Raw genomic sequence first — 13,650 nt, forward strand, 5'->3', positions numbered from 1 at the left:
CACCATCCTCTAAGGTTCTGGTATCTTTGTTTTTCACTGTTGTGAACTTGTTGAATCTGAGCAACTGAGACTAGTTTAATATTGTTTCCTTGACAGGTGAATCATCTTTCTGGGTTCCCAGTTCAGTGTGATGGTTAGTGTTCAATGGCAACAGGTCCAAGAGCCTATGGAGAGAAGGACTCAAAAATTGTGACATATGTGCGATTATGTGTGCATGTCTAGTTGACAAAGGATAGACTCATGGTGGCTAATATTGTCAACTTGACAGCATCTAGAATCATAAAGGCAGTGCCTTAGTGAGTTTCAATGGTCAAATCGGTATGCCAGGGAAGGGGGAACCTTAACTGAGGAATGTCCTCCATTGGATTGGCCTGTGAACATATTGGTAGGAGTTGTCTTGATGGCTAATTGATAAAGCAGGGCACTGATACTATGGGTAGTACCATCTCAGGGCGGTGGGTCTGGGCTGTATAGGAATGGTAAATGAGCAAGCCCAAGAATGCAAGCCAAGTAAACAATGTTCCACCAAGGTCTCTGTTTTTTAAGTGCCCACCTCTACGTGTCTGCTTTGAACTCGTTACTTGGCTTCCCTTAATGATGGACCAGATACTGTAAACTGAAATAAACCTTTGTTTATTTCAGGGGTCAGTGTTTTTTTTTTTTTATCACAGTAACAGAAAGAGAACTACAACAACAAGCCTCTGGGTCTGGTTAAGAGAAGTTTTCTCTATCAGATTAATTGAGATGCTAAGACCGAGGGCCATTGCCTTGCTTCGGATGTGGTCCAGCCCTCGAGTGAATAAAATCAAGAATGCTAGCTGAACACTTGAGCATTTCTGTCTGCTCATTGACTGAGGATGCACTCTGACCAGGCACCTCAAGCTCTTACCATTCCCACGTCCCTTCCACGACAGACTGCGTGTCATTTTATCTTTGGCACAGTGGTTGCACCTTAATCTACTGCTACCTCTGCCAGAGATTGCAATGCCGCACTTAAGGGTCTGTTTCTCTAGCCGCAGCCTGCCAGGCAGAAGCCTGCTGAAAATTCTGCTCCTACAGGCACCATCCCTGTTGTTGCCACTAAAGGTCTCTTTAACAAAATCTCCATCATTCTAATGAGAATAAGACTTGCGATTCAAAGGCTGGGGTGAAAACCTGTGAGCTCAGGCTGAGTAGCAACTAGCTGACTTTCTCAACTGTCTGGTGATCTGATAGACAGGTGTTTCTGCTGCGCCAAATGAGAAAAACAAAACTCCACCCAGAATGAACAAGCAGGCCTTTGCTCTAACATTCTACTACTTCCGGTGCTTCTCTATCTCTCCTCTTTAGCTCTATGGTTGCTTTCTGTCCATTAGTTGCTAAGGCAGCCTTCTGACCCGAGGTTAATTTTATTTAATTAATGCAAATGCAAATTTGGGTTTCACAGTGTGATCCAATAGCCCCCAACACCTGTGTCCTTCAACTGTGTCCCAAATTAAGCCCTTCCTTCCTTCAGTTGCTTTTGCTAGGGATCTTGTCACAGCAGCAGAACAAGCACTTAAGACACTTAAGTCTCCCAAGTAGCTGGGATCACAGGCCTCTGCCACTTGGCCCAGCTTCCTATTTTTATCTCAGTCTTCTTTTTGTTGCCCTGACAGGCTCTATTTTGATTCCATTTTTAAGTGTGTGCGTTTTGTCTTGGAAAGCAGCCCTGATTGTAAGTTGTATTGGAGTCACCCAACCCCCCTCCCAACCCAAGTCAGTACTGTTTTCAAACCAAGCAGCTGTAGTTCTAGGCAGCACCTGCTGGTTCCTTGGGAGCTCTCTTGTTCTCAAAACATCACATGTCTCCTTGTTCTTTTTCTCTTTTCCCACGCCTGCTGATACAGCTCAGGCCTTTGGGTGGTTGGTGATTTGTCTTCATTCCTATCTTGGGGTCAAGGGGTGTCTTGTCTCCTAATTTTATTATATACTGCTCATGGGAGTTTGGTTATGCAATTTACTTACTGTTTCTGTGTGCAGATTTGGAAATCCTTTCATCCACTACAGCTTCTGGTTTCTCCAGAATTCTCTGATTCCCTCCAGAAGTTAGGCTCTTTTACCATGGCTCTTCATCTTTGCAGCTGGGCATCAGTTGACAGAAAGGAAGTGGGAGCCAGCAATGTACTGTTTATGCCCACTTGGGTAATGGCTGCTACTGCAAGCATTGCCTGTACCTGTGAGGGCACACTCTAAAGCCCAGTGTTGCGACCAGGAGTCCTGTTCTCATGGGAAGTTTTTCATTTGGTTTGTGGTGTGGGCACTGTTTGTAGCATGTCTCCACCTCCGGGTACAATTTTTGTCTCTCAGAGTGACTACAAGATTTCTAACTACTGCAGGACAGGTTAGTCTGTCTGCAATGCTTTTTTTCCTCACTGAAATCCACAGCTATCCTCATCTAGGAAAAGAAAACAGGTTTTTAATCGCCTTTAGAGTGTTTGTGGGTCTCACTTTATCACTGTTCAGCAGAAGCCGGGTGTGTCCAGGATCATCTCTACATCAGGGTTCTTGATAGTAAGCCACATTGGTAATTAGGATGTGTTGATTATAAGGTCTGATGCAGCCAAACATTTGGGACAATAGTGTGGAATCATTTTACAATGGAAAATTGTCTTATCCTGTCTTTTACAGTTGTCATAAGTTACCATGGCAGTAGGTAATTGTGCACAATAAAACATGGATTTCATTTTAATGTGCATGTTATTCTATACTTTCTATTTAAACAGTTGATAGCATCAAGTTCAGAAACAGCTGTAGCTGAACACGCAAGATAATATTTTAAATATTTTATCCATGCAAGGCACAGACTAATTTGTGATGTGCAAGATTAGAAATTAACTCCAAAGTCCAGAGGTACCGGTGTGAAGGGGACTGAGTGGACTATCACAGGGGTCAGTCGAGTCTAGAGTCATCTTCATAGAACTGAATTTAAAGTGTTCCTTAAGCAACTACATATGCCCGTGTTTTCAGCATGATGTGCATATCTGTAATCCTATGACACTTCATTCAGTGCAGAGGATGCTTATGCAAGATTCTATTGATTCCTATTATTCAGATATCCCAAAGGTATTTGTAAACTCCTGAGTGAGTTACCTTAAGATAAATCGGAACTTTCCATTTCCATGCAGGAAAACTCAAGAAACGCTTATAAGAAAGAACAGTCAAGATCTTCATATAAAAAATATATACTTTATTTTCAACTAGAAAGGTGCAAACATGTAACTTTTGGTCACACTCTCAACAAATAAACTGCCCAAAAAACAGTCATAGTCAAAGCTGAAGCAAACACTTCCACATGGGAATCTGACCAGCTCCCCTGAGCCAGCCACTTCTTAATAATGGCCATTTGTTCACGGACAGTGAGGTTACCACATTTCCCACCAGAAATCTGACCTGCGAGGTGTTGCTTCACCGTCAGCAAACCTCCATCACTCAGGCTGCCATTTCCACTTCAGTATCTCCTTGGTTTTGAATCACAGACAATCTTTATGTCTTAACTATGGTGTTCAGAATTTGAGGCTATCAGTTTAAAATACCAAAAGCATTTAAAACAAAAATAGGCACAGACAATTTTAAATTAACTTAGATAACTGTACAAATATATATATATATATCCACAGTATTTACAATATCAATAAAAAAAAATCTGGCTTGTCACAGGCAAATTCACTTGCCACAAGCTGTCCAGTCTAATAGACAAGATTCCGACTCCTGACCACGGTCATTTGAATCAGAGTGTCAGAGCTGAATCTGCTGTTATCAGTTAAAGAACAGCTGGACTCAGCCTCCTCTAGGAGGAGGATACACTGCCCAGCTGTTGCTAGAGCAGGTCCGTCTGCAAGCATGCTATAATTTTCCTCCCCAATTACACTCCAAACAGCAGGCACATTGCTGCTTTTAAGATGACCTCGGAGAGCACCAGCCTTTCTTCTGGTGTCTCCACTGTTCCCGGAGACACACCTCAGTATACATACATTCTGGCGCTGTGTGCTAATGAAGTCCAACTGTCAAGTCTAAACTGTCTTCAAACCAGTGTCTGAGATTGGCAGACTATTAGTATGACAATGGCATAACGTTCTCACTTTTGGTGGGAAGTTTTCTCCCCCAGCAGTTAGAAACACAGATTTAAATTAATGTGCTACTGTAATGTTTTTTTACGGAAAGATGAGATGTAACTCAGTTCAAGTTATAGTCTAACAAGTCCATGTCCCTTACTCCCTGGCTTTATGCCATGTCTCCATACATCTTCCTGTAGTACAGGGACTCAAAGATGTCATTGTCCCCAGGACAGTTGTAATGGCAGGCACAGGTCTTGATGAACATCATGTTCTTTTTCATGATCTCGCCGTCGGGACATTTGAATTCCACGGGCAGGGTGGTGGTTCTGTGCGGTGTGCAGCATCGGCCATCCGTGCACACCCCACAGAACTTAGCCCGGTAGGTCTTCACACTGCTGCAGCCGGAAAGTTCGAACTTGACAGGCTTGGAGATTTTAGGGGTACGGATGCACTTTTTGCCCTTCTAAGGAAAACAAGAAGAGAAACGGCAATTACTACAAGGGGAGTGGCCCTTCCTCAGCCCTCTCTAGTCTAGTCCTATGTCATCTGACTTGTGTTTATATTCCGAGTGGAGAGACTGGGAGTCTCAGTTGCCACTTTTCCCAAAATAGCCATGGCCTCTTTTGGAGTGTCTTGAATTAGCTAACACCGTGGAGAATTTTGTAGTGGAGAAGCAGTGGCTGCTCTTACACAATCTCTCATTCCAGCCAGACAGCTTCACGGTTAGATATTTTTGGAGATAACAGGCCTATAATTACAAGGGAGTCGAGACACCTAACTTTGCTTCTCTTCATTATCATTCCCGGAAAATGAGGGACTGAGGGCAGAATATGTACCTTAATGTTCTCTTCCAGATCGGCTTCACAAGGCCTGACCATGCAGAGGCGACTCTGCTTCTCCAGTCTGCAGAAGGCATTGTCGTTGGTAACCCGGGTGGAGATGCCCATCCCACAGGTCTTGGAACAGGCACTCCATTCTGTGGTCTGGACCAGGCAGTTGGCTCTCATCATAGTTGGGTCTGGGCCAAATGTGTCTTCCAGTCGGTAGGCTGTGAGAGCAGGACACATAAACACAAGGTAAAACACCCAGATAGGACAATTTTTCCCCTTCGCTTGGTGAACTTGGGCCTGGGCCCTGAGGTAGGGGAGAATGAATAACAGAAACTTAGAAGATGAGAACTCACCAGCCAGGGCAGGGCCAACCACGGTGCGATCCTTGGGCTCATCACACACCCATTCCTCACAGCATTTCCCGGGCAGCTTAACTCTTCTTGGGAAAGGGCAGTCAGGGCTGGGCAGGCGGACGTCCATGCTGCACAGGGGCACGCAGCCCACAGCCCCGTCCAGACAAGTGCATTGATATTTGCAGCTGCTTTGGAAGGACTCACCGCTGCGGTACACCGACCCGCCGAAGACACAGGGTGCACCATCTTTGGCTGCAGGAGAGCAAGAGAAATATGTAGATGTCAGAGGGTCCCAGAGATCAGAACAGCTGTGACACTGTGCCTGTCAAGGCAGTGAGCTAGGGTCAGGACTGGAAGCAGCTGTAGACAGGGACTTAGGTGAGCAATTCCCTTTCTAGATGGAATCATGGTGGGCTTGACAGAAGTGGTGGTTCAACACCCAACAGGGGCTCTCTCTCGCCAGGGGCCTGGGATTGGGGGCTGCGGGTCTTACCGGTGCACACGCCGATCTTGCGGTTGGCCGGAGAGCCGAAGTCGCAGTAGAGGCCCTTGTGTGGGTCGCAGGGGTCACGCTCCGTGCACAGCTCTCCCAGCTGCTTGGCGCAGACGCGGCAGCAACCGCATCCGTCCAGCACCAGGCTCACGCCAGCCGGGCAGCGCGGCGCCGGCTCGGTACACTGGCACTGCGCGCCGCAGTCCTGGCCGGTAGTGGGCTGTGGAGAGGAAGAGGAGGGCGGTCAGTCTGCGATCGCAGCTTGCTCTGCCCTCCCTCCGTCCTTTCCGTCATTCTAGAAGCTTACCCGACTGCAGAGGGCGAGGAGGAGCACCAAAGCGAGGCTAATGGGACTCGCGATCATGGTCGGGGCGCGGCGGGAGGACGCACAGCAGCGGGGCGCAGAGGCGACGAGGGGCGCGGCCGGAGCCTGGACACGGACTCTGGGCGGAGGCTGGTGTCTGGAAGCTCCAGGCGGTGGCGTCTGCGACTGTCGGCTGGGGTGGCTGCAGTCTGGAGGAGGTCGGTCTCCTGGGGTCGGAGCTGGAGTGGCTCTGGCTGCCTCTTCTTGGAGGGAAGAGTTGTGTGAGGCTGGGCGGGCGGCGCTGGCTTTTATACTCTCCCAAGCCGCCGGCTCGCCAAAGAACTGAATGGAGTCCTACACAAACAGGGACATTCCTTGCATTCCTCCCCACCTTCCTGCCTCATCAACTCACACCGGATTGATCCTGACCCCTTGACACTCTGCATTCCTCCGTCTGAAAAAGCTGGCACACTTCAGCTCACTAGAAAAAAAAAAAGGGCGCTGTGTTTCCAGCACAACACCAAATAGATTTTTCCCCCCACCGTGTCCTCCTTGCACCCCTCGTGATAATATCATTTAGAAATACATGGACAATGATTATTTCTCGTATTTCTTCTTTTTAAAAAATCGCCTTGCCAGTTCTATCTACTAACATTAAAAAAAAAAAAAATTTCTCAGAACTGAGGTAGTTGAGGAGCCACTACGAGAAAACTCCAAAATTATTTCCTTTTCATTATTTTTGCATTTTTTTCTTTAAAGGGGCTCTAGTCTCTTGGAGTTCTACTGAGAGTAGAGGGATGCTTATAGCCATATGAAAGCCCCCTCTCCATCCCGGATTTCAAGAAGTCTCTGTGCAAAAGTAAATTCTATATCTGAAATATAGGCATTTGATCTTTGGTCACTCGAGATAACGGTTTTAGTGACTGACAGCCAGACTGGGGAGGGTGTTGGGGGGTGGAAAAGGAGGGAAAGGAGGAGGAGGAGGAGGAGGAGGAGGAGGAGGAGGAGGAGGAGGAGGAGNGGGAGAGAGAGAGAGAGAGAGAGAGAGAGAGAGAGAGAGAGAGAGAGAGAGAGAGAGGACAAAACCAGAGTTTTGAGTAAGAATGGAGGTTCCTGGGGGAGAATTTCAGCCCTCTTTATAGTTGTAGGGACCTTATTTGGAGGTTCAGGGAGGGAAGGAGAATGACCGAAAATCATTAGTAGGTCTATATGATTTCAGAGCAAGTGGCTATGTGTTGGGTGGGTAGGTATCAGGATGGGACACAAGCTGGGAGAAACAGGAGGGAGACTGACGGGTTCAGTTGGGGCATTTTAAACACTGCTGTCCTGAGGTTCATCCTTGGATTTTACTTACACTAAACCCCATAATCTAACGATGTTGATGGTTGTTTGAAAGTAAAACATTTGTTGACATCACAAAACGACAACCAGTTGGTTTGTGTCTAGTTATAACCTGTCTATAAGCTACAAGTGTCAGCGCTTAATATATTTTTAGTGACTCCCCCAAGGGTCTATGAATAGTGATGGACCTCATACTACCCAAGTACCTTGCAGTCCGGGGGAGGGAGGCAAAGTCCAGGAAAGATACGTTTATTCCCTGTTTGTGTGTTGATGTTAAATTTAAACAATGTGCCTAAGCCTGTCTCCATTTCTTAACATCACTATTTAGCTACAGTAAGGACCCCTTTTATAAAATACTGTGTGGTCATTTAGGACCTGTGTTATTTATTGGCTTCTTTTGAGAATAACTTCAATAATTCCCATTTTATGTAGAGAGATTCTGGGACCATGACACTCTTTGCCCTAATGCCACATCATTTACCACAGCTGATACCCGAGGATGACTTCCTCTCATTGCTGATGCTTCTGAGTGGAAGTTTAAGGTAAGTCTACCTTCACGGAGTAACTTCAGAAACCCTGTATAGATCTACAGCGTGAAAATAGTCCATTTAAATTGGTCGCTTTTATTTCTTTATTTTTTTTAATTTTCAATTACTCTATGGGCAAACAGCGCAGAAATGAGGGCTAAGCACTTCAACCTTGGCAATGACCCCATCATCTGCACACAATTACCTCGTTAAGCCAGCCACATGCTGTAGGGGGTAGTTGCATGTCAACAGTGAACACTGAGAAGTGGCTGGAAGTGTGAGCGGCCTCTGAAGTGCAGGAAGAATTTTCATCGTTGTTAGTGTTCTTTCCAAACATTCCTCAAAGAGAAGAGGCCGGGGAGTTCCTATTTAAAGAAAGAACATTCCAAGTGATGAGAATAGCCACATGTCATATTAAAGGCAGCCTGGCCCCTAACTTGCTTTCCTCATTGATGTTTTTTGAAAAGCCCCAAATATGTGGGAAGCCACAGTGAAGTCTTTCAAGTGTTAACCTGCCAATCATGATCCCTGCCACCGATGGTCAGAAAGGTGGGCTGGGGGAGGAAGGGGCAGGATTGAAGGGCAAGTACCAGCTAAGCTGGGATGTGGACTCTGAGGTGAGCTCTCTGGCTTGCTATGTGATGGGGGAGGGGGGCAGGAGAGAAGGTGGAGCAGTCTTGGAAACCACAAGAGCATCCGAGGAGCCACCAAGGGCTTTCTGCAGGCAGGGAGCAGGCTCAGTCATAGGGGTAAGTGGCTGGGCTTTTTATAATTGAGGAACTTTGGTTATGTGCTTAAAACTGCCATTCACAAATCTCAGGGAAGTCACAAGGAGAAGCTCTACTCCAGGCTGTCATTTATAAAATAAAGATAAGAAATTTCAGATGCACAGCTTTCAGTGGGGATAAGTTATGCTAAAATTCTCATAAACAGATACTTCCTGTTGTTTTTGCTTGTTTGCTTGTTTTGGTTTTTCGAGGCAGGGTTTCTCTGTGTAGTTTTGGAGCCTTTTAATCGTAATTTTCATCTCTTTATCCTTCCTTCATTTTTCCCCTCTCTCGCTCCACCTCCCCCCCCCCCGCTTTGTTCTTCTTTCCTGCTGTTAAGAGTACATTGCCACTCTGTACTGCTGTTAAAATATATCAGCATTATAACTTGTGGTTTTGCCATAAAATTCACACCTCAAATTCTCAGTAAATCCATGATGAGTTCCAAATGAATGGTTTTAATATTAAGTAGGGGAGGCTACCTTGTTGAAATGTACAGTCCATATTTAATATTAAGTAGGGGAGGCTACCTTGTTGAGATGTACAGTCCACATAAAAATCTCAGAAGAAATGTACTGTTTATTTGAAATGTCGTTTGAAGCTTTCTGATCAAAACACTAGAAGAAGTGAAAACAAAAGACTATTTCTACAAGAATCACGCAGAGAAGAGGGGGAGGAGGGTGGAGGGGTGGTGGCGGCAGAGGACATCCAAGACCTTCATAGACTGGAAAGTATGTTTTTATTATGATACAGGTCATTAAGTGCCAGGAAATCCAGAAGGAAAGGCTGACACTCCAGCTTCAGTCCATGCCATGGCACCTGAATCCTTACACTATTATAAATGACTCAGCAAATGTTTGTGTGCACCTGGGCGGTAAACTGGAAATAGTGGTTTCTCACAGCTTCATCCAACTCTGCCCTATCCCAAACTTTTTGACTGACAGCAGGTCAGAAATGGGAGAGAAAAAATTCTTGAAATGGTACGCAGAATAAAGATGCTTATTTGAACTTGCGAGCAAGGGCTTGGTTAGTAAATGACTTTAAGCAAGCATTTTTACCCGGACCCCCCCCCCCCCCAAGTAGATAAGGAATTCACAAAGGTGGTCACAGAAAGTACATATGGATAAAATGGGGAATCCTCTATGCAGGTCTTTTGGTTGAGTCTTGTGTGATGTTTGACTGTGTTGTATTATGTTCCTTCCCATATGTTTTCTGTTGTTTCCCCTCCTCTCCCTTCCCACAGAAATGTTACCTGATCAGTTTGGTCAGGTAGGAGAGAAAGAGAGAGAGAGAGAGAATCCAGCAGGACTACAGCAAAGTGGCCAGACTTAGAGTGTTTGTGTACTTAAAGAAGGAATCTTGCACATTTTCAGTTGTAGACGTTTTCTTATAAGAGCAAGCAGAAGTCAGTGCCAGCCCTCAAAGAGGAAATCAAAAGTCCCAATGTGACTCAAAGCCAAAACCCAAATGCAATGCATACACTGAGCTGTCAGGCTTGTAGGAAGTCTGTCCCTAGCTGTATAAGGGCACCTGGACACTTTGGTGATTTTTTTTTAATAGTTTGGGTAGGGAATGGGTTTCCCAGTGTTTCTGGCATGTCCTAGGTTCAGTCATATTGAATTCCACCAACCTTCCCCCTAAAAAAAGAACAAAAACAAAAAACCAAACCAACCAAACAAAAACCAAAACATGGGGCAGGGAGCATGCCAGAGTCTTTTTGAAAAATAGTAATAAATCTTATTCTAAAACTCCCAGGAACCCTAGCTGGGTTTCCATGGCCTTCTATTTGCTTCAGTTGAAGGTTAAGGAAAGTGCCTTCAGCGCCCCCCCCCCTTCACCCAGACCAGCCCCCCTCCCCTGGGAGTCACAAGTGGAAGGAAACATGGATGTTTGCTATGAAAATTACATTCGTTGCCTTCCTGCTTCCCCCCCCCCCTTTTTTTTTTTTTATAATGAATTCTCTAACTTAGGATATTTTCGGATTCCAAGGTCCAGGCAATGGCTCTGTGTGGTTTGTTTTGCGTTTGCCTGTTCATTTCCTTGCTTGTACCCAGAGCTGTGGGGCGAGGTGGAAGGAGAAGCTGGTTTGTGCTTTAATGAGATGCTTCCCACACCGTACCGTTTGTCTCTCTTTGTTAGTTTTACTGGACTTATGTGTTAGCTGACTCAGAAGCCTGTCCTCGTTCTAGGCCTCAGCTACCAGGAGGTGGCGCTAGAGGGCACAGTGGCGCCAGGACCCAGCTTTCTCAGGTGGTGAACTCAATGTGTTTCTAACTGAGAATTTGGGAGCATTCCCCACCCAATAAAAAAATGTGACATGTAAATTTTAAAAGGGAGATGCTCACTTACTAAATTACTAAATGTAGTTTGGAGGGACTAATCAATAGATGCAAGAGGAGAGAACTGAGATAGACTTTATCCATGCCAAGGAACAGGAGTGAATGGAAGGGTAGAAAGAACTACTATGAACTATACACAAACATGCCACAGATTTTTGGTGGAGAGTGGGATAAATTTAGACAGAACCCCATCAGCCAAAACTTGGAAATGTGCTTCCATCTCAGTCTGCTGCCCCCCCCCCCCCATTTTGCAATGCCAGGGGCCCTTAGACTTGGGGTTGAAAATCATCAGAGAGAAACTAGAAGAAAAAGTGAGGAGGCTGAAGGGGTGAGTTTCATTCCCACCTGATGGAACTACTCCCTTGTGTGTGAAGGCCTGTGTTAAAATACCAGCACATTAAATAAGGCTTTTAGAGAAGGTATATTATCTCAGAACCAAAGCTATTACCGTAGGTAAAGTGGAAAATCATATTCTGCATAAACACTTGGCATATCAGGTTCTAAGTAACTGAAGTAAGGCCCCGTGCTAGGTTTCATCTGATATTCAAACACATGCAGATTTTATTCAATCAATTTAACTAGAACACTCCTTAAAGTTCTGGGTACCTGGAAGAGTTACTACACATGTACAAAAACCCTTTACTTATGGCGACAGTTCAGTTTGCTTTGTGACAAAGTCTGGCTACATAACCCAGGCTGGCCTTGAACATTGGTCTTCTGGCCATAGCCTCCAGAACTGCTGGGATGACAGGCATGGCCAACACCTGGCTCTATATATGGCATCTTACTTCAGCTTCATTGTAACTCTATGAGGTATTAATCTTTCCAGTTTGTAGGGATGGGAATTGAGGTGCAAGGGTGTTCACACAACACAAGTGTAGCTAGAGGTGGTGCAGTAATGTGTGAAGCTGAATTTTGCTTTTCTACGAACAATACCCTTGTCTTTGCTTCCAACCTTGCTTTTCGTCTCATTCTTTATACAGAGTCTGTCCTTCAGATAGTTATCTCAGATCCTCTTCAACTCTTGAAACACACGCCTTGAGAGGCATGTGAAACACCCCAGGCTACTTGGCATGGATGTCTGTTACTTTGGTGTGTCTGATAAACGTGAAGTTGAGAGATAATGGTTACTAGCCTATATTAGAAGAGAAATTTGGACTTAAGGATGTATTTTTCTTTATTTGTTTCTATTGTTACCAATTAAGGTTTGGTGATTTTGCTGGGTAGACAGATGTGTTGCATCTTGTCTACAGATGAACTGATCCAGCTCAACCAGGAAAAATGAATCAAGATGATGGCTGGAATCCCAGAGGCTCACGTCAGGGTGTGCCCCGCTGTGACATCAGCTTTATCCCACGCTGAAAAGGTCCATGTCCAACACTGTGCTGTCTTGTTTAGGCTGAGAATCGGACCAACCACAGACATCATAAAAGGTTTCTTGAATAACTGCACCATTCACTGATAAGCTGCCCTTATGAATAAATATGGAAGAGTCTGTGGCAAGCTATCCACACCCAGGTGACACCCTCAGTAAACACGGGGTTTCCGTGAATGACCCTCGATAGACATGTCTCAGGATGGAATAAATTCTAAGTATGTTTTGTGAACTTGTCTTCGTTGAAAATGCACATTCCTTAAACTAGGTACCTTGAATGCATAGCTGCCTCTGTAGCTCCTGCTCTCTCCCCTTTAGGTGATGAGTGACTGGCGTTGAACCATGTCTCAGTTCGTGTCGTTAGTAGAATGCGATCTCTGTGGTAACTGCGTGTGGCAAAGTTTGAGAGTGTTGTCTAGGAATGGCAGGCTCATGACAAGGGAATTTTCTCATTGACTCATCGTGGGCGAGAAAATGAAGAACTGTAGCATGAAGTTTCATCTAATCATGGACTTGCTAATGTCTGGAAATATTTTACCATGAAGGTATTTCTTCCGTGTATCCATTTTGTCCAAATGGATCGTTTGGAGCATTTTCATGACTTCTAACGTTTCTATGCTTTTTTTTTTATATTGTTGTTGCTGTTGTTTTTCATCTTGTTTTGCTCTGCTCTTTCCACTTATAGCTGATTCCTGAGGCTCCATCTGTTTGTTTTCAACCCAGTAGGTAAGTAAGCAAGCTTCCTGTCGGGCTAGCTTCGGATAGACTTTGAACGAGCCTTTCTTTGCAGTAGGGCTGGGCATTACCATGGCCAAATTATCCCATTCTGGCTTTGACCACCTTCCAGGCATGCCCCTCCCTTACCGACAAGTAGATTTTTCCTGGCCAGCTTCTGAAGTAGCTGTCAGAAGGGGACCACAGTATGGTGGTCCAGCATCTGCCTCTCATGTGTTCTCATTTACTCCCTGAAGCCTGCTGACTCCAGAGCGCCAAACTCTTATGTTTCTCATGCATCACAGCCAACTTTCCAAGAAAGGGAAATGGGCTTACACTGAGCAGAAATGGCATCTGGAAGCCATTTTTCTTTCTTTTTTCTTTTTCTTTTTTTTTTTTTGTCCATAGTAAGTGGTAAAGGTGAAGGGAAATCTCAGGTTCCCTTTCTTTTTCTGTCTTTCTGAGTCTCTCTCTCTCTCTCTCTCTCTCTCTCTCTCTCTCTCTCTCTCTCTCTCTCTCTCGTCGGTCTCG

At 45.2% G+C, this 13,650-nt stretch overlaps 1 protein-coding gene across 1 annotated transcript; it reads right to left on the reverse strand.

Annotated features, from left to right (window-relative positions):
* Positions 1-3,187: 3,187 nt before the first annotated feature.
* On the reverse strand, positions 3,188-6,340 carry Ccn2 (cellular communication network factor 2). The gene is made up of 5 exons (XM_050130781.1): positions 6,060-6,340; positions 5,753-5,972; positions 5,260-5,511; positions 4,913-5,124; positions 3,188-4,539 (listed from the first exon to the last, which is right to left on the reverse strand). Exons 1-5 carry the CDS (start codon positions 6,114-6,116, stop codon positions 4,243-4,245), a joined length of 1,038 nt encoding a protein of 345 aa, XP_049986738.1. The 5' UTR covers positions 6,117-6,340; the 3' UTR covers positions 3,188-4,242.
* Positions 6,341-13,650: the final 7,310 nt, after the last annotated feature.

Source organism: Alexandromys fortis, unplaced genomic scaffold, assembly GCF_014885135.2.
Source record: "Alexandromys fortis isolate MF-2015 unplaced genomic scaffold, M_Fortis_MF-2015_v1.1 scaffold_354, whole genome shotgun sequence".
NCBI lineage: Eukaryota > Metazoa > Chordata > Mammalia > Rodentia > Cricetidae > Alexandromys > Alexandromys fortis.

What these genes read in the sequence shown, in the direction of transcription:
- Ccn2 (XM_050130781.1), bottom strand. Translation starts at nt 6,116, where the DNA reads ATGATCGCGAGTCCCATTAGCCTCGCTTTGGTGCTCCTCCTCGCCCTC. An exon ending in CAAGATCGGCGTGTGCACCG is followed by an intron (nt 5,512 to 5,752) that starts GTAAGACCCGCA and finishes GCTCTCCTGCAG; the next exon opens with CCAAAGATGGTGCACCCTGT. An exon ending in ATCTGGAAGAGAACATTAAG is followed by an intron (nt 4,540 to 4,912) that starts GTACATATTCTG and finishes TGTTTTCCTTAG; the next exon opens with AAGGGCAAAAAGTGCATCCG.